General features: G+C 37.5%; 5 protein-coding genes across 5 annotated transcripts; 3 read left to right on the forward strand and 2 right to left on the reverse strand.

Annotated features, from left to right (window-relative positions):
• The first annotated feature begins 179 nt into the window (after positions 1 to 179).
• Positions 180 to 2,456, forward strand: LOC114518353 (sperm-associated antigen 7 homolog). Its single transcript, XM_028538332.1, has 8 exons — positions 180 to 666; positions 817 to 884; positions 1,238 to 1,326; positions 1,443 to 1,527; positions 1,695 to 1,742; positions 1,859 to 1,900; positions 1,972 to 2,128; positions 2,308 to 2,456. The coding sequence occupies exons 1-8, from the start codon at positions 582 to 584 to the stop codon at positions 2,436 to 2,438; spliced, it is 705 nt and encodes a 234-aa protein (XP_028394133.1). The 5' UTR covers positions 180 to 581; the 3' UTR covers positions 2,439 to 2,456.
• A 292-nt stretch (positions 2,457 to 2,748) lies between these two features.
• On the reverse strand, positions 2,749 to 4,404 carry LOC114518352 (probable serine/threonine-protein kinase irlA). Its single transcript, XM_028538331.1, has 6 exons — positions 4,185 to 4,404; positions 3,524 to 4,090; positions 3,318 to 3,364; positions 3,179 to 3,215; positions 2,997 to 3,106; positions 2,749 to 2,874 (listed from the first exon to the last, which is right to left on the reverse strand). Exons 1-6 carry the CDS (start codon positions 4,264 to 4,266, stop codon positions 2,770 to 2,772), a joined length of 948 nt encoding a protein of 315 aa, XP_028394132.1. The 5' UTR covers positions 4,267 to 4,404; the 3' UTR covers positions 2,749 to 2,769.
• A 23-nt stretch (positions 4,405 to 4,427) lies between these two features.
• LOC114518354 (60S ribosome subunit biogenesis protein NIP7 homolog) lies at positions 4,428 to 6,010 on the forward strand. The gene is made up of 5 exons (XM_028538333.1): positions 4,428 to 4,647; positions 4,756 to 4,842; positions 4,940 to 5,078; positions 5,157 to 5,297; positions 5,412 to 6,010. The coding sequence occupies exons 1-5, from the start codon at positions 4,592 to 4,594 to the stop codon at positions 5,529 to 5,531; spliced, it is 543 nt and encodes a 180-aa protein (XP_028394134.1). The 5' UTR covers positions 4,428 to 4,591; the 3' UTR covers positions 5,532 to 6,010.
• A 3,072-nt stretch (positions 6,011 to 9,082) lies between these two features.
• Positions 9,083 to 13,462, forward strand: LOC114518303 (mitofusin-2-like). The gene is made up of 19 exons (XM_028538277.1): positions 9,083 to 9,470; positions 9,570 to 9,812; positions 9,912 to 9,994; positions 10,069 to 10,107; positions 10,186 to 10,294; positions 10,363 to 10,470; positions 10,555 to 10,662; positions 10,756 to 10,801; positions 10,901 to 10,971; positions 11,039 to 11,160; positions 11,243 to 11,577; positions 11,650 to 11,713; positions 11,783 to 11,939; positions 12,027 to 12,109; positions 12,213 to 12,372; positions 12,473 to 12,592; positions 12,880 to 12,956; positions 13,056 to 13,190; positions 13,266 to 13,462. The coding sequence occupies exons 1-19, from the start codon at positions 9,234 to 9,236 to the stop codon at positions 13,339 to 13,341; spliced, it is 2,373 nt and encodes a 790-aa protein (XP_028394078.1). The 5' UTR covers positions 9,083 to 9,233; the 3' UTR covers positions 13,342 to 13,462.
• Positions 13,463 to 13,627: 165 nt separating this feature from the next.
• LOC114518304 lies at positions 13,628 to 18,027 on the reverse strand. The gene is made up of 10 exons (XM_028538278.1): positions 17,774 to 18,027; positions 16,119 to 16,302; positions 15,968 to 16,009; positions 15,839 to 15,886; positions 15,624 to 15,764; positions 15,491 to 15,550; positions 15,284 to 15,347; positions 14,810 to 15,137; positions 14,165 to 14,585; positions 13,628 to 13,951 (listed from the first exon to the last, which is right to left on the reverse strand). Exons 1-10 carry the CDS (start codon positions 17,906 to 17,908, stop codon positions 13,710 to 13,712), a joined length of 1,665 nt encoding a protein of 554 aa, XP_028394079.1. The 5' UTR covers positions 17,909 to 18,027; the 3' UTR covers positions 13,628 to 13,709.
• Positions 18,028 to 19,021: the final 994 nt, after the last annotated feature.

Genomic DNA, 19,021 nt, shown 5'->3' on the forward strand with positions numbered 1-19,021 from the left:
AAGTGTTTATTATAATACGTAGTAATACTGAATAAGTATTAAGTACGTACTAAGTAAGTAAAGTAAGTAATAAATGAGTAATGAGTATAGAATTACTCATCACGAGGATGTCATACTGTACCCATGGTCTGATTGGTCTCGCCATATTTAAATATTGACGCTGTGACGAAGTCATGAATAATCTCATATCAAGGTTAGATTTAGAATGTAACAAATTGGTAAATGAGTATAGGTCAGCATAATGCTCTTAGAGAGCTCGGTATCATTGATAGATCGGACTAAATACTGTTTTCAAAATATTGCAGAATTGTAGCTCTGATACTTATTTAGTTTTTTTATGACACTGTTGGTAATCCCTGACACCAACCTTTTATCGGCCTCGCTATTCAGATCAGTGCATTTTCAGATCAGTGGATCAAAAATAACGATACAAGATGAAGTATCCGTATGAAGAAGAAGAAACCAGAATAATGAGATTTTACCAACTGATAACAACAAATAAATAAATAAAATGTAGATTTCATTGATTTTTGCAAAGTTTTTTTTGTGAGATCGCTTTACGGTATAACACTAAAGACAAAATGGATTTGCTTGGCTCCATATTGAGTAACATGGATGCTCCTCCGACTAACAAAATTGACAAAGCAAAGCAAAAAAGACTGAAAGGTACCATTAAAATCAAAGATGTGTTCACCACGTTTTACAACAGAATGCGTTAACTGTAATCTCCTACCCTATGCAATGATGTAAAACTAATAATTGATGATTCATGCCATCCATCTAATGTGAACACTTCTTATCCTTGATTCTTTTTAGAACAGAAAGAGAAACTGGAAAGTCTGCAAGCAGAAGAAAAGCTTAAACGTGATAAATTTCGAGGCGAGGTATTTGTTTGGATTTTTCAGATCAATTGAAGTTAATGATCTCCTTATCTCACAGGTGTTGTATACTTTTATAGCTAATGAAGTAAACAACACTTATAATAACATTTTCCCCATAAAAAATGAGTGATGATTGAGGAGTCATTACAACTCCAAAACTACAACTACATAAACATTTTTCATTAAAGTACAAGACTCCATTAATGTAGGATAGGATCTTAATTCTAGTTTGAAAACAAACTCTAGTCTGCTTTGATTCTTTGCATATGTACATGTGTTCATCTCTGTAAATATATACAATGAGAAAGTCACAACTCACAAAACAGAAATTGTTTTCTTTTATGTAACATTTGAAGATAGAAAAAGAAGTAAATGATTTCATGAAGAATCTCGATAAAAAACACCATGAGTATAAACCAATGGAGAGTGTACAGAGGAGCATTATGTAAGTAAAAAGTTTTAAAGTTAAATCTTTTAGTAGAAACCTCTAGTAATTCCATGATTCCATCCTTGGTGAAGAAGGCCTTTTCTTATTTATGTTTAACTGTGGTGTTTATTTAGTCATGATGTTGCTGAAATAGCTGGAATAACTTCATATTCATTTGGGGAAGAAGAATTTGGCAGATGTATTGTCCTTTTCAAAAAAGTTAGTGTGTAACTGTTATTGTCTAAGTGATGCATTTAGAGTAAAGATTTATGAAAATATTTGCACTCAAAGGAAGAAAAACTAAATTTCACTTGTCTTGTATGTTCCTGGAAATAAGGTAAAACAGAGCTCTCTGCTATAATGATGTATTTGATTGGTTTCTTAAGGAGTTTGCACCGAGTGAAGAAGAACTAACAATCATGAGAAACAGCAAGGTGAAGAACAGTTTGAAACTGATAAAATATAGCTAGTATTTTTATGTACCTTGTCAATAATTATTTCAGAGGCAGTAAAACAACATAGGGCATTAAAAGTATGTGTTATTTTCTAGGAATATGACCCTGAAAAAGTTAAGCAAATGTTACAAGAAAAGGTAAAATATTGATGTGGACAGTTTCCAAAAAATATCTCTGCAAATCCATGATATCTTAATGTTGTTTCTAGAAACGTAAAGCTGCTAGTGTCCAAACAAAGCCTGAATCTAGGTCCGCACCAAAACGACCCAGAACAAATTATAAAGAGAAATATGAACACCTTATTGGCAAAGAAAGTGGAAAGGATAGTGCAAGATTGACAGTTACCAATAAAACTTTTGGAAACGGTTAGCATTGATTAATGACTATCTTTAGTTGATAGTTACAGATATTTTGCAAAAAGGAGGAAGCTGTGAAGGGCCTGAGACAAAATGAAAGGCAGTGGAGAAATAATGAGAATTTTCAATGTGTGTATTTGCACAGGACTATATTTGTTTAAAACTTATGGACCTTCTCTTGGTTTCAGTTCCTAGTGAAAACAAAAAGGATCTGCGTTCCATTGAGGAAACACTTAATGATATCCGTGCGAAGAAACGACAGCGGATGACAAATGTTGACAACGATGGAGAAAGTTCAAGTGATGTTGCTGCAGAGTAGAGAACACAAAACAATTTGAAGGTAAATGTGAGAAAAGGGCGGATTCACTCATGGTCGTAAGGTTCAATCTTGAATGAATAACAAATTATTCATATTACACAAATATAATGCTATATTTTACAGGACCAATATGGCTTAGTTTACATTTTTATGGCGATAAATAATAATAACATAAACAGACCATAATTTTATCTTTACATTGATTATATTGGGAATTTTTATTTACTATTTATCTGTAATCCAATTCTTAGTGGAACTTTGTATAAAATACTAAATGTAGTTTTAATACTAAATAACTACTTTACTGGTAGGGACATTAAGTTGCCTACAATCAAACATGCAATGATATTGATGTAGGACCTTCGTTTTTCTCTTTCATAAATTGCAAAAATTTGTTTCTCTCATGCTCTGTCATTACTTCATTTAAAGCATAAATCTAAAGACAAAGAATTGAAAGAAAGTAAGAAATCAAAGTGAGGAGAACTGGAAGTGAATACAATATACTGTTAAGCCATGGTAGTATATATTTGTGGGTAATAGGCATATGAAATGTCTTACCTCTGCCCGGCGTTGTTGCCTTAAATTTTCACTTCGCTCTCTCTCCTTTCGTTTCACTTCCTTTTGAATTTTTTCTCTAAGTTTTTCATCTTGTTTCTGTCGTTGTGTTACTATATAAATATGAAGAAACAATGAACCAACAAGTTTTGCATGAATCAAATGTTCACATCCTCTTTCATTACCTAGACATCTTAGCTTTGATTTGATTAATTGTTGACTCTGAAAATGAAAAGAAGAACAAGTGTACCTTGTAAGAGGATTATTGTATTGATTAGAGAACATGGGTATGCTTTCATGAAAGTACACAACAAATGAACTTACTTTAATATCAGCCAGGCAAGGAACTATTTCCACAGTAACAAAACCATCTAAAAATGAACAATTGAACAATGATGTGTGTAAAATCATTGTTACAAAACTACAGTAAGCAAAGTTTCAGTAAACAAATTTGTTGGTCCAGTTTTTGTACAGGTGGAAAACCACATACATTACTGTGCAAAGGTTGGGTGGAGCTGAACCTATCTTACCATTGAGTGGTGAGACTGGTGGTACACAGGGAACCCCAGTCATAATTTGGGAATGTGGCTCAGAGTAATAAACTTTCTTTAACTTTGCATTCCTGCTGGCAGGGGATGTGGATTGCGGGAGTATTGGAGGTGGACAGCTTTGTCTTTTAATTTTGATCTCTGTTAACTGGGTTAATGCCTCCTCTCCAGAACTGGTTTTTGGTCTTGGGCTGACTTTGGGGGTTTTCCACAAATTCTGTGCTGTTGAAGAGATGTTTCTGTTGGAATAGGATGTTATGAGTTTCCTCACTGAGCAAACTATCCCAGTAGATGATGAATTATTCAAGTCCTTCGTATTCTTTGCAGTTCGGTTTTTGTTAACTCGACGAGACCTTTTGTTGCCTTGATTACACAAACGGTTGGATTTTTCAGACTTCTTACTTTCGGAATCATTCTCATCAACAACGATGAGTGGACTTGGCTGTTTCGTCGTCTTTTTTCGTGTCGATTTGCGTTTGTGCAAACGAGCTTTAGAGGAAGTTAAGTTGGGCTGAAGATTCTTGTTGAGACCATGTTTCTTGAGATAGGCTAAAATGGGTTTTTTTCTATTAACACCACTAATAAACACCCGTGAAAAGACAACACATTACGCAACCAGTTATTTAAGTAGAAAACAACTTACCTTCCTGCAAACATCGAGTGCGCATATTCCTAATTTGTACCGAGTGCAAATTCATTGCCGATGCCACAAGAGGTAAACTCATGATTGAAAATCTAAAGAGCTTGCAAACCCGTTTTATGACCTCCTACGGCTCGTTTCTGTACATCACGCTACACAAGCATTTCTATAACTAGCTGGATTAGAAATTTCATCTTTTGATCTCCTTGTTTGTTTACGTCCGCCATGTTGTTTAGAACGCGTTGCCATGGTGATTATGGCGATGGTCTCTTTAAATTAGGATTTAAATTTATGTCACTGACCGGCATCGTCACGGGCGCATAATTGCACATGGCCGATGCTCGAGGAGTGGAGGTTTTCACAAGAGAAGAATAATTCGAATTAAATATAAAATTTAAAGTCTTTTGAGAATGAGGCCGTTGACGGAAGAAGAGACGAAGCTTGTGTTTGAAAAACTATCGAAATAGTAAGATATTTGCCTTCAGATTTATCGTTTATAATAAGAGTTGGATTAATATGTCCATTGTCCAGACAGTCTAAATATGTGAAGACAAGTGTGTGTATTTCATTGTAGTATTGGAGAAAATCTCAAACTCCTTATTGAACGTCCTGATGGAAATTACTGTTTTAGGCTTCACAAGGATAGGATATATTATGTCAGGTAAAGTGGCCATATATCCCTATTAAATCACTAATAGCCATTAAATCACTGAATATCCCTAGATGATTACCTGATAATAGTAGTGATTTATTTCTAGGGAGAACATTATGAGAAAAGCGACAAATGTTGCGAGGGAGAATCTCGTCTCCCTCGGCACCTGTTTTGGCAAGATAACTAAATCAGGGAAATTTCGCTTGCATATAACTGCCCTTGATTTTCTTGCACCCTATGCAAAGGTTGGTATCGAAGACTGCTTGCATGTTTTCCTCTGTTTTATTCAATCGATCCAACCATACACATATATCTATTCATAGTTTAAGATTTGGGTAAAACCTGGTGCTGAACAGTCATTTCTTTATGGAAACCATGTTGCGAAATCAGGCTTGGGTAGAATAACAGAGAACACAGAGCAATATCAGGGTGTTGTTGTTTACTCAATGAATGATCTGCCACTGGTAACAATACTGTTCATTTTCTGTATCATATTTGTTATATTTTGAAATATATTGTGTTAGTTTCTCTTAGGATTCCAATCTCATCATAATAACAATGCATTCTTTTTCGTGAAGGGGTTCGGTGTTGCAGCCAGATCAACACAAGATTGTCGTCGGGCCAATCCTACTGATATCATTTGCTTTCATCAAGCAGATACTGGAGAGTATATTCGTTCTGAGGAAACATTGACATGAAATATTTGCATCTTCATCTGACAGTATCACTTGACACTGGGTTGAAGTCATTGGACATTAGTAGACCCAGAGATGCATTCACCAGACGTTTATGACGATTATTCATTTTCTCGAATAAACACAGGGTGAAGTCATACAGATGGCAATAGGAGTTTTTAATGCAATGTGGAGAATGAAGACTTATGATATAAATTATGAAAAAACATAAAATATGCCATGTGAATGATGTGATGTTATAGTAATTATTATAATGCCTAATACATATTATTTTAATTAATTATAATCATGCTATATTTATAAGCAGCAAAATAACTAAATGCACGTTTTATAAATGGCAGAAAATATTTATCACCGCAAACGCCATGTTAATGACCTACAAACGAAAAAATTGATCGTGAATTTTTAATGCTGGTGTACAAAAAATGATAAAATATTTTGTTGTAAACTTGAGCAACTTGTTTGGCTGAAACTATTCTTAATAAATCGAAAAAATACGCCGTATTTTCCCTATTTTGTCGTGTTGAAACGTACAATAGCGTCCAAGTCTCCAAGATGAGTAAAATGAGAAACAGTCGACCGGAAGTGTGGTACAATGATCTTTAAATCAAAAACGGAAGTGCTATCAACTGTAAAGGTTTCTTGTAAATTATGTTTGTGTTACTGTTCAGTTCGAAGATTAGTATACTTACCTTTAATTGATTTGAAGTAGTCCAAATTTGTCAGTACAGCATGTCTTTCCATAAGAAGAAAAGTGGTAAAAGTGTGGGAATGAAGGGGAAGCCGTTGTGGCCGCGGGTAGAAAGACACGAAGTCAGTGGTCTACCTACAAAATTTAAGCAAAAGGAAATTTTAGAGCGGGCTGAACTGTTCAAAAACGAGTACAACCAAGAAGATATACACGACAGAGTGCTTATTCTGCAAGTAATGCCGGATGATTATGAAATGCGTGAGATAACTGAAAGATTAGAGTTAAATGCAACTTATGATGCAGCGAATTATGTAAAATCGAAAGCGAATATCAAAACTGATGAAGGCGCAAGCTTCATCCAATCTTCGAGATCTTTTAACAACGTTGTACATTTGAATGAAGAGGCAGTGCCGGCAGAACTGCTCGAAGAATCTCGAGAGTCTAAAGATGACGGAGATTTATATAGCACTGATTCAAATGATTCTTCAAAGGCGTCATCTTACATTGATAGTCGAACGCCCGAAATTTCCAACATAGGCAGCCGATCATGGACCTTTGATGCTCAAAAAAATATATCAGTTTCTGGAAAATTAGGAGGTCGCATCAGTGTAGGTTTTTGCAACGAAAGTGAAACCGAAAGAAACAGTGTCTTCTGTGACAGGAAAAAGAAAAGCACTAATTGGGAGGGTCCAAGTGAATTCCATCATGCATGCAGAGAAAAAGATAATTCTGCACAATCCTTGCCTTCCGCAGAATTTATTTATCGCGAGGAAGAGGACAAAGAAAACCTAGAAGAGTCCAAGGCTCATTCTATGCCAGTGAGGCCAATTCCGCAACCAAGAAGTCTTTTCAGAGAAGCAAGCATTGAATCCGTAAAATCCGGAAGAGAGATGAATGCCGGAACTGAGGACGCAGTTGAAAACGGAAGTTCCATGTCGTATGTGTGCAGTGAGAAACCGGATGACGATAGACTGGATTGCGAGAGTGAAACTGGAAGCATTATTGTCGAGAATGAGGGAGAACTCGTTGAAGAAGAGGAATATGTCTCTCCCAGTGCTCGTGGCACGGGCGTGATAAGGGAACATCGTATCTTCGTGCACGCCTCGTGGTTGGCCGTGAACAGCAGTTATTTCCGAAGTCTCTTGTTTGAGTCCGGCATGCAAGAATGCACAAACGCCGAATTTCGCATGAAGGTTTCCGAATCTGAGGAGGAAGGCTTCTTATTGCTTTTAAGATCCATCTACGACCCAGATGTCCTAGATAACCTCGATATCGCCCAGCTGATGAATGTCATACGACTGTCAGTAAAATTTGATGCCCGCTTTCCATCCATCAAGGCCAGACGTGTATTGGAGGCCCTTCCTCTCACGCTAGAGATTTGTGAGACGATCATTGAAGCAGTCAACTCAGGGGGGATGCCTGAACTTGGTCAGGTGATGAAGAACGTGGAATTGCTTCTTCTTACTGAATTTGAACCGCTCGACGAGACGTGGGAATCCGAGAAGTTCGCGACTCTTTCCGAGCATGCACTTCGCTTCATACTCGATAGCGATCGGCTCATCGTACAATCAGAGAACACCGTGTTCATCGCGTTGATGAAGTGGATTGAGACAAACATGGAACTGTACGAAGACATTACGAGCTACTCCGATCTCTTGAACCTGGTACGATTTGATCAGATGAAACCGACGTACATTCACGATGTTGTACGAGAGCACGAGGTTGCCACGCAGCTCGACGATTTCGATACAATTTATTTGAAAGCAATCACTAATCACGCACTACCCCCCAAACGACGCGAGGCATGCAGGGGGTCTCGTCAGTGGTGCGAACCAAAAAACCCGACATTCACGTGGATCCTTGACCCCGAACCTGAGATGTTCGCGTTTGATGAAGAGACCTCCAGTCACTCCACGCAATCCTCGAGTTTTTGGTACCTCGGGTATAAAATGCACTTGCGTTTGGACCTTTCCCCGTGTCAAGATGAGACCACCTTGTACCTGGTTGTTGAGAACCTCGGACATGAACATGGCAGAGTTGAGCTGGCATACCACGTTGATGTTAAATTTGGCGAAGGTCTGCACACGAGTTTCACATGTGACCGCTTTGAATACCGGGGAAAGAGCTCCTCCACCCACTCGGGAAATTATCCCTTCGATGAAAAGTTTTCGGTGGACGAGGTACGGGAACTGTTGTTTGGAGGTTCCATCATAGTGCCCATCATGTTTGAAATTAATTTAGTGAAAATACTTGATGATTGATTCAATAAACTAAACGGCGTTGATTTTGTGGTGAACCACAATGAAAGGACTGGTGAAAGTCGCAAAATTATTGTATTATTTTTTTAGTTGAAACCAAGCCTAATTTAGACAGGAATATCAATGAAAAGAAGCTTGAAAAGAGATTGATATACTGGTAGACGAAAATTGCATTTTTATCGTCAAATATTTATATTATATATCTCAATAATTTGTTGGAAATAGATAGAAATTTATCACGGGATTATGTTCTCTAAATATTGTAATAACTGAGATTGATTTGAAATTAGTTTGTCGAGAGAAGGCTGAAGGCCAGTTCCAGTCTTGCGTCAGAAATGCCTTTGACATTGTCGTGAATAAATTGTAAATGATAACAAATACTGATTATTAAGCCAATGATTCTGTAGTTTGTGTAAAGAATGTTCAAATTTTGTGCAGTACTATTGTACATTTCTTTCATCTTCATGCAATTAACATGAATTGCGAACTTTTCAGTCCATTTTTGGCCGGAAACTGAGAATTTTAGCGCTTTTTTGCGCGCTTCTGCAAAAATGCCGTTTACTTGAAGTACCTAACTATTTTTCTTATGCAATGTAAATCAAAAGTCAAATGGAGAAGAGTTGGAATGTGGTTTTCGTTTTTTCGGTTGAATATAATTGAAGAACTCATTAAAACTCTTCCCGATTGCTGGGATTTAATGTTTCAGGGAGTCAAAAGGATACGTTTTGTTAAAACAAAGCTTAAAGGGCTTGAGAAATGAATGGAAACAATTCTAGACGATCAATGAGTCATATTGAACGGCAAAGGAGTCTTCTTCAAGATCATGCGAATGGTGTGGAGTCTCCACTTCAGCTGTTTAGCAAAGCGAAGAGTAAGATCAACAAAACGTTTCAGGAGATAGCTAGCTACCTAGGAGAAGCGTCTACCTTTCTGGAAGAAAAGTGTTATGTCTCAGACGAATTCGTAAAAGAAGTTGATTCCAGTTCAAATGAGGTATACCGTATGTGATGTTCGATTTATTTTAGGATTGAGATTTGAGGTTGATCGTTTATAAAATGATGCAGGACTGTATGATAAATATTCTCTACACAGGTTAAAGCTTTCCTCAGCCAGGTTGCAGGAATCACGGAAGTACTAAGCAGAGACAACATGAAAGTAGCGTTCTTTGGTCGGACAAGCAATGGCAAGAGTACTGTCATTAATGCTATGTTGAGAGATCGAATCCTGCCTGCTGGAATTGGTCACACCACAAGTTGTTTTCTGAGTGTAAGTGGAACTGAGGTTGAAACACCATATGTTCTCACCCCTGGCTCAGAAGAAAGAAGAAATGTTCAGGTATTGGAATTAACTTGGCACAGTCAGGCATTGCTTTTCTGAAAGATCCTCTCACTCCCCAGGAGATACAGTATTGCAATGTTCTTGTTTTTTCTCTAGTCACTCAGTCAGTTGGCTCATGAACTTTGTCAAGAAAAGTTAGATCCAAGCAGCCTAATTCAAGTTCATTGGCCAAAATCAAAGTATGTCATATTGCACTGTGGCATTACAAATATTGCTCTGCATCACTAATGACTTATTTTCTATTAAATCTAAGGTGTGCATTATTGCGGAATGACATTATCCTTGTTGATAGGTATGTACTTCTATATTAGTATATATATTTTATTGCTTCCTTGAGTACTCAATCCCTTTTTTCAACATATGCTTGTAGTCCTGGTATTGATGTTAGTCCTGATTTGGACACTTGGATTGATAACTATTGCTTGGATGCTGATGTTTTTGTTCTGGTTGCTAATGCAGAATCTACTCTGATGGTTACAGTACGTATATCACCATTTTTCTGTATTGCAAGTCAACCCCAGAATTCTTCCTAATTCTTCCTTTGCAGGAGAAGAAATTTTTTACCAAAGTTAATCAGAAGTTGTCACGGCCAAATATATTTATTTTGAATAACCGTTGGGATGCTTCAGCCTCAGAACCAGAATTTATGGAAGCAGTAGGTTCAATTCAAATGGATATAATTATTTTTAAACTTTAGTTAGGAAAATAATTTTTCCAACCACTATGCTTGTGTTTTAAGGTCAAAAACCAACATCTAGAAAGGACAGTGAACTTTCTGGCTAATGAATTGGAATGTGTGGAGAAATCACAAGCTGAAGACAGAGTGTTCTTTGTGTCAGCTAAAGAAGTATGTTAAATTTGAAAATAATATAGCTCATTTGAACTGAAGCTATTAGTTCAGCTGCAATATTTCCTTGAACATGCAAATCTTGTTATGTAGACCTTAATGAAAAGAATGCAAGAGAACCAAGGAATGCCTGAAGCAGGTGCAACAATTATTTGATTATCAACCATTGCCATAAAAAACAGTTGGGTGAATTTTCTTTCTGGGGATGTTATTGCAAATTCAAATATTTATTTTCCAGGAGCAGCCATTCATGCTGAAGGATTTCAAGCTCGTCTCATGGAATTTGAACATTTTGAACGCAAATTTGAGGTAGAAACCTTTTTATGATGTGTGCATGAATAATTGGATCACTTACAAATGTATATTTAACTTCTAGGAATGCATTTCCAAATCTGCTATTCAGACAAAGTTTGAATCGCATGCTGTTCAAGGCATCCAAACAACAGGTTTGGTCAAGAGAATCATGGAAAAAATTGAAGCAAAATCCAAAGCAGAAAGGTAATGTTCAATGACTGCTTGCTCATCATACTTCTTGTGTTACTACATTCAAACCCCCTTTGAGCATTTATTATTCTCTCAGGTTGAGATGTTTGCAAGCGAAATGTGGCTGGGAAGAAAGATTGGCGTTGATGAAGGAGAAACTTGATCTTGTCAGCCTTGAGTGCCAAAATAAAATAAAAGAAATCAAAGAGCAGGTTGAACATCAAGTTGCTCAAGCAATGAGTGATGAGATCAAACGATTAGGAATATTGGTGAATCAGTTTGATCATCCATTTCACACACATCCTGGTTTTATCAGGACATATAAACGAGAGCTACACACCCATATTGCCAACGGCTTAGGGCGAAATCTCACAACAAGGTGTGGTTCAGCTTTATCTCAGTCTATTGAAGAAACTAAAAAGTCAATGACAGGTAATATATGATATTGCAGTCTGAAAGTGTTGGTTACTGTCAAGGTCACTTTGTTTTTTCCTCAATTTGTAGACAGATTGGTTGCACTTCTTCCCCCTGAACATCCTCAGGAAGTCATGGACTTATCAACTTCAAGGTAGTCTTAAAGTGGAGGCTTAGATGAAGTATTTAGTCCTAATGTTGTTGTTTTAATAATTTCTTGTAGACATGAGTTTGAGGTGTCATATCAGTTGGATATTCACAATATCTGTTCCGATTTTCAAGAGGACTTGGAATTTCACTTTTCACTTGGCTGGAGAACCATTTTAAGAAAGTTTCTTGCTCCGTATAACAGAAGACTGGCCATTATTCTTGGAGCAGATGTAGGTTCATTTATTCATTAAGTAACATCTCAAGGCACTATAGCTCTGGCATGTTGTCACAAGTCATATTGTATTACTCTTTTGCAGCTGCCAGTTAAAAAACCAAGCAGTCCTTTCAATCCCCGGTTCAGAGAACATGATTTCCCATCAACTTCCAGAACTCCACCAAGGTTTGATTAATGAATTATTCAGCATGAACCTCGTTGTTCATTACCTCATTCCCTCTTGATGATATTTTCTATCATCCATCCATTCAATATTCAATTTATATAGATCATTATCTGAGAATGATGAAGGTGAGGCAACCGTTACTAGCAGCCGTCGTCGTAGTGACGAAATGTTGAAAGATGATGAGCTCACGTTGGCGGTAATACGTAATATTGCCTCGTTATCGTCCAGTAGTGCGACTGGAATTGTTATTATTGGTGGACTGGTAAGTGATAAGAAAAGGAGCTGTATTATTAAGTCAGGTGAAAGCAGTTTAGGGACTTCAAAAGATATCTGAAGGAGATCTCATCCTTGCAAATGTGTAGGTATGGCGAATAGTTGGTTGGAAGTTGATTCTCGGTTGTGGCGGTCTCTATGCATCGCTTTACGTCATCGAGAGACTCAGATGGACCAATCACGCGAAGGAAAAGACGTTTAAAAAACAGGTAAAAAGATACCGTGTAAAATAACCGCCTAGTTGTACATATTATTGAGATATATTTTTAGCCCAATATTAATGTGACTTCAGCCGCAAATAACAAGATTTCTTTCTCTATAAGCACTTCCCAAAACACCATAATCTACAGTTCATAATCTTCAGTATTCAAAATGCAAGCACCGAAGCACAGACTGAATGGCTGTGAGAACTGTTTAGAATAGAAAAAGCTATCCAGTCCAGGCACAATTATATAAAGTTCCAACCATTCAATATCGTACATAAACATCGTTTTAGTTTGTGTCATATTCTGCGGACCGTCTTCAACTGGTTGTCAGTATGACAAGCTCTAACTGTAGTCAACAAGTTATGCAGTAAGTGAGGCCTTATCGATTAATTTTGCAGTAAATAAAATGCTTTTCTTTATGTGTTGAAACGTTTTTTCCAGTCAATTTGATCTTCCACTTTTCCAGGGAATTATCATCCACCTTCATGAGGTTGTGTGACTTAGTGGATGCAGCGAAAAAGAAAGTCGAAAGCGAGATTGCTAAACTTAGTGATGAAATTTCGAATTTAGAGAAAATTGAAAACCAAGCTCGTATCTTAGGGTGAGATTAAAGCCTTGAGCTTTTCATGTAAGTTTACTTCGTTGATTTCTGACTCATGTCTGTTCAATTTTTCAGAAACAAAGCGCGTTGGTTAGAAGATCAACTAAGCAACTTCATCACGGAGTTTGGTCTAACTCGGAGTAAAATCTAACCATGGACAATGTTAATGTACCGCACAATTCTGTTATACTTAGATTATACTGCGGACAGTTGCCGGTGAAATAAATATTCACAAAACAAAACGTCTGATGGTAGTAGTATTTTAAACTCAAAATAGAAGTTGAAGAAGCGAGAATATAGCTAAATATAGAAGTTGAAGCGCAAGAAGCGGGCCAGCCAGCCTGCAAGAGGCAAGCGAGCAAGGCAGCAGATCCAAACTTACAATTGGGGGCGCAAATAAAAAAACAACTGGGAGTGCAACATTAGAAATAAACCATGAATAATTTCTTTGCTAACAAAGTTATATTTTACAATTCTCTAGAAATAGAAATTTACTAATTTGCTTCTAATGTCTGCCTCTCAATGTTCGTCATCTGTAGTCGCAAAATATTCCGAAGTGTGACTACGTCGTAACTTTTTGCCACTTGTCCTGGATTCTTCTTCCTCGTTCTCAGACCTCTGGCCTTGAGCACCATCGTGAACTTGAACATCGTTTCTTAAGTTTTCTTCAATTGTTCCATCCTCATCACCTTCGTCTCTGATGTATTTCCCCAAGACAATCGTATCGGGATAAACTGGTTTTTCACGGCTGCTTCCAGAACCTAAAATAAAGTTTCTCTACGTTACCTTATCTCGACTTTTTGTCATTTTATCAAAGGCGAACAATTCAAAGGTTACAAAAAGGCCATGTTACAAAACGTTTTACACAATAAATTTCACATGTCTCCTGAGAGATCTTTAGATATGAAACTGTTTCATGAAGCAAACAATATAGCAGAATTTCGCGAAATCAAAACAATTCATAAAAAAATTACCATCACTTGATCCATCGCTTGATCCATCACTTGATCCATCGCTTGAACCAGCTTCATCTTCGCTCGAATCATGAGCACCGGTACCTGATCCACTTCCTTCCAACCTAATGACATCCTCCGTGGGTTTAGTCGTCTGTATTAATCGAGGCTCTGTCGTTTTCGTTTGGGCGATACTTGGAGGCCGGGTGGAGATATCAGGAGGCAATTTGGATGTACTGGGCTGAGGCGTTGTAATTTTTGACCTTATCGTGGTCGTTTTCCTTGTCGTGGTCGTTTTCCTTGTCGAAGGAGGAATATCTGGTGTGGTTAACTTTGTTGTTCTGCTGGGTTCTGTTGTCTCGGATGGCTCAATTTCAGTCGGGCCTGATTCCGTGTGTGTTTCACCGCCACCACTGCTCTCATTATCAATCGGAGTGATTTCCTGATTTGGTAATAAGAATCATTATAACTCTTATACTCGCAGCAGCGGCACTGATTCTGAATGAGTTTGTACACTAATCTGGTCAACAATGTAAGCTGTGATAAGTAATTGCGATGATTATTATCATGAATTACGCAAATCAGATTACTGATTATCCAGTTAGGTTTGTTTGAAAATATGTCTAATTTTCTGTAAAACCCGTAATCTTTATAATCCATCCTAACCTCGCGTTCATATTGACGGCTTGTGATATTGACACCACCATTCTTGGTCGGTTCTTCTTCCGCGTCTTCGGTATCTCCGTATCCTCCCCTATCCGCTTCGCTGCTCAATTCTATAAGACGTTCCCCTTGAGTCCCTCCACCATCTCCCGAGCCTGATGACCCCGACTCTCTGACGACATCGTCATTGACCCCCTCTTCGCTGTCTATGCTAATAATTTGATCTCTGGGTGTCTGTTTCTGTTCCTTGTAGCTCGACACAGCTGCAGGAATGCCAATTTTGAGCGGACAAGGCCGACTACTGCAGAATACTACACCGTTGTGACACACACTAGTCAAATGAAAAATGACTGGTTTCGTAAAAACGGACAAATAAGCTTGGCAAACCTGTTTCCTAGCTACGTTGCCAAGGAAACATTGTTGCCAAGAAAAATCTTATCTTAACCTTAAACGTTTATACTCAATTCGAATTCATACCAAATATTGCAATCTTTGCGAAATTTCTCCTTGTGTTTATATACTTCTCCACTGTGTGAGCACTCTGGAAGGAAATTATGAAGTGCGCAAATGTCATTTCAGCATAAGAGGATTCTGGGCACTGAGTTACATCAAAATAAGGCTACGAGAGTAACTTATTTGCGAGCTGGACTTAGCCCAGATCAGACGATAGCCGTATAAGGTTACCTGTTTCGAGTGTAGTAATACTCGAATGGTTCGTGTTCTCTGCGCCACCGTTTTCTAATTCTGTAAGATAAAGTATACATCTTTGTTAATAAATTTGATTCATACTTAAATTGCTAGAATAACACTCGCATACTTCTGTCATGTATTCGAATGCATTCTCCTCTGTTGGGAATGTTCAACTGTGTATCTTCTTCCATGCTTATTTGACACTCGTAGTTTGAGGGGCAACGGAGAGGTTGCAGTCCATCAAGAACGCTTGTACTACAAGGTTCACCTATAATATAGCAGGAAATAACTTCAATATGATCTCACAAAACCTCAACACCCAAAACTTTAACGTTCTCCAACCTCTAGATTTCCATGGTCCATTCCTCTGCTCTGGTTGTCCAGGATCACCTGTTTCGTTGGTTAGAAATTCTGATGAACATGATGAATCTCACTATGATACAGATCTTAGACACGATAAATTTACTTTACCTGATACTTGATTACTTGCAGACGTCTTTGTCCAATCTACGACTGCAAGAAATACACACAATGGGTTCAAGAAGTGTACGACGCTTATTTACACTGACATAGCCTGCATGTCCGCCTCCTAAGGTATAGGTTTAACATAGGTTTAACACACCTCTATTTGGAAACCATGGCTCCACACACAAAAACGAGCATCCACTTTCGCAACATTTGTAGTCTTCACTACAATCCACATCACTTGTGCAGTCGTATCGACACTCTTTCGCTCCGTTAATGCTGACGCCATTTGACCGTGGTGGGCACTGGCCATCCACGAAATTCTCTTCCAGTGATGAAAACTAAAACGAAAAATTATTTAGAATATATTTTATCTGCTACTCGGCTAGAAAACTAATCCAATAAAAGACAGGCTAGACAGCCTTTTGTGTCGAGGAATAAATATTTTTCCATGAAGTGGGTGATTACGAATCATTTTGTTGCAATATAATTTATATAAAAAATTGAGTGTATCAAAAGTTTTCTACAAATAAAACCACGCATGCAGACAAGTGCTTGCGCTGTTTCAATTTTTCAACAGGGATGTGTCAATAGCTTAAGAGACAGACGATTGGCGAATAATGTATGCGTTGGTTGTTATTCGTCTGTGTCCCAGGGGAACGCGTCAGCTGTCTACCATTCGTAATTGGTTCTCATGATTAATCCATGTTATTTGTCATTGCTTGTTAACCGAGGTAAGATAAAGGTCACTCTTCCGTACTGAGAGAGCTTTGTCTGGGGACACGAAGAAAGGTGGGTGTTGGACTCGTTTTATAAATATCATGACGTCATACAATACTAGTTGAAATCTTCCAGAGTATTACGGTAAACCTGGTCAAGAGGCGATAATGGTTTTAGCCATGTGTTGTTCATTTGATACACTTGATATCCACCCTGGCTACAGCACTTATTTTATCATTAACTCATTAGCCAATACTTAATGAATGCTATCTCTAACACGATACACATGACAGAAAAATTTGTGTTTAATCTGAGGGATTTATCATGACTTGATCTGCTTCTACATTGCATAATCAGAATATTTGGAGTCAATGAAAACGAAACAAGATGTACCAGTGGCGAAATACGTTCACTTTAATTGATTGTCGGCTCAAATGATCTTAGCATTTTTTCCTCCCAAACACATATAAAATATGCTGAAAATTTCGTGTGACATTGTAGTAAAACATTCGTGGCCATTGTATTTTATTTAACACATTTTCTTGGCATTCTTAATTCCTATAACAAACGACTTAATATGCGTCAAAAACAAATAGAATTTTACAGAGATTTAATGGCATTTATTCAACGAAGTATTGATTCGCAAAGGGTATTAAATTCCTTTTATGTTTTGGTTGAGAATTCCGAGTTCAAGAATCGGAACATCCGTGGCTACAAAAATCTGTATAAATATATACCCGCATTCAAAAAGCTATTCCCCAAATGAATATTTTGTTAGTTGTATATCATGGAAATTCTGACCAAAACTACACTCGATACACGCTTAGTGCATTTAGAAATGGTAGATATTGATGAGAATTATTATGAAACAACTGCTGCTGAGACATAATAAACTCTGAATAATGTCTATTCTGTTCACTAGCTTATATATTTAGATCGCCTTCTACATCATTCCATGCTACCATCATCAACAATTCTAGCGAATTTGATGACAATATGCGGCCGCATTGTTTACAGCGTTTCAATATTACAATCTTCTAATGTTTAGAATAAAAGCAATTGGCAATTGACAAATGTTTGTACGTCACCTACCGATTTAGCACCTTTCTCGGCTGTCTTGGTCTTCCGTTCAAGATCATCCGTTTTTAAGCTTCTTTGGTTAGAACCGGGCAGTAGAATAAGCAGAAGCAGAAGATAATCACAAACGTCAAGTATGTTGATTAGCATAATTGGCGAGAATCTTGAGAAACTGCGTATTGCTTTCGATTGCGCGCTACTGTTGTTGTCGCAGTGGACAAGCACGTCCTAGTTATGTTTCGGAAGCACACTGTGCAGGACTGTAAATTTGCGTGCAATTGGAAACATGTGCGCGCTATACGATAATCTTTCGAGATAACGTTATTCATCAACGCAATTAATTGGCGGATATTTACGGAATAAAGACCGGTACAAATAATGCTCATTCCGGAGTCTTACGACTCCGTAACAACGGAACGATGGAATGGAATTTGCGTTGAGAATTAAGACATTCGCAGCGATTATCACCGACGTTGCAAACAGCTACGAATGATCGCATTGACGAATGGAATCGGTTAAATTTTAATAGAAATTATGTAACTGGTGTAATGGTGTTGTTTAAACTTTACTATTCTATTTAGCACTCTAACAAGATCAAATTTGATACGGAAATAATCCGGTTTCATTTCAGCACAGAATGAACATCAGGATATTTGATATGTATAAATTCTCTGTTCTGCTGCGCAAGATGTATCCGGCAATTATTTAATAAAACGCCACCTGTTTAATATCTCTCTGGATTTTAATTTGTGCAATGAAGAATTCCGCATGAAACAATGTTTTGGTAAACGATAGGTATTGAAAAATCTTCCAATAAATATGGATTTCAATATGCAATTTCCGAGTACCAGTTCCGTTGTCATCTATTTATATCTTTCAGGGAAATAGTGCGGGAACTTTTGTAAGTGTTTTTATTCCTTTTTAGGTGGCGTTGAAACCAAATTTCCATCAGTGAAACAAGACGGAACTGTTTCAAGATGACATTATTCAGTCTCTTCGGCCCCAATGCTAGTGTAATACAGTTAATTAACTCAGTCTCCAGTTTACCGCTAGTGATGGTAGTAGTGAGAAACCACTTGTGTGACAGGCTAAGGCCATTTTAGCAAAAAATTCTCCTCTTCAGAATTCAGGTCTTCTTGTAACCCGGCTAAGAATAGAACATTTTACTGCATGTTCGTTCAACAATTGCTTCTAAGCTGACCCGAAAACCTGCAGTTTTTGACTGAGTTGAAGTCTATTATTTAAAACATGAGGCATTGATCA

Source organism: Dendronephthya gigantea, unplaced genomic scaffold (genome assembly GCF_004324835.1).
Source record: "Dendronephthya gigantea isolate DGI-Jeju-01 unplaced genomic scaffold, DenGig_1.0 000010F, whole genome shotgun sequence".
Taxonomy (NCBI): domain Eukaryota; kingdom Metazoa; phylum Cnidaria; class Anthozoa; order Malacalcyonacea; family Nephtheidae; genus Dendronephthya; species Dendronephthya gigantea.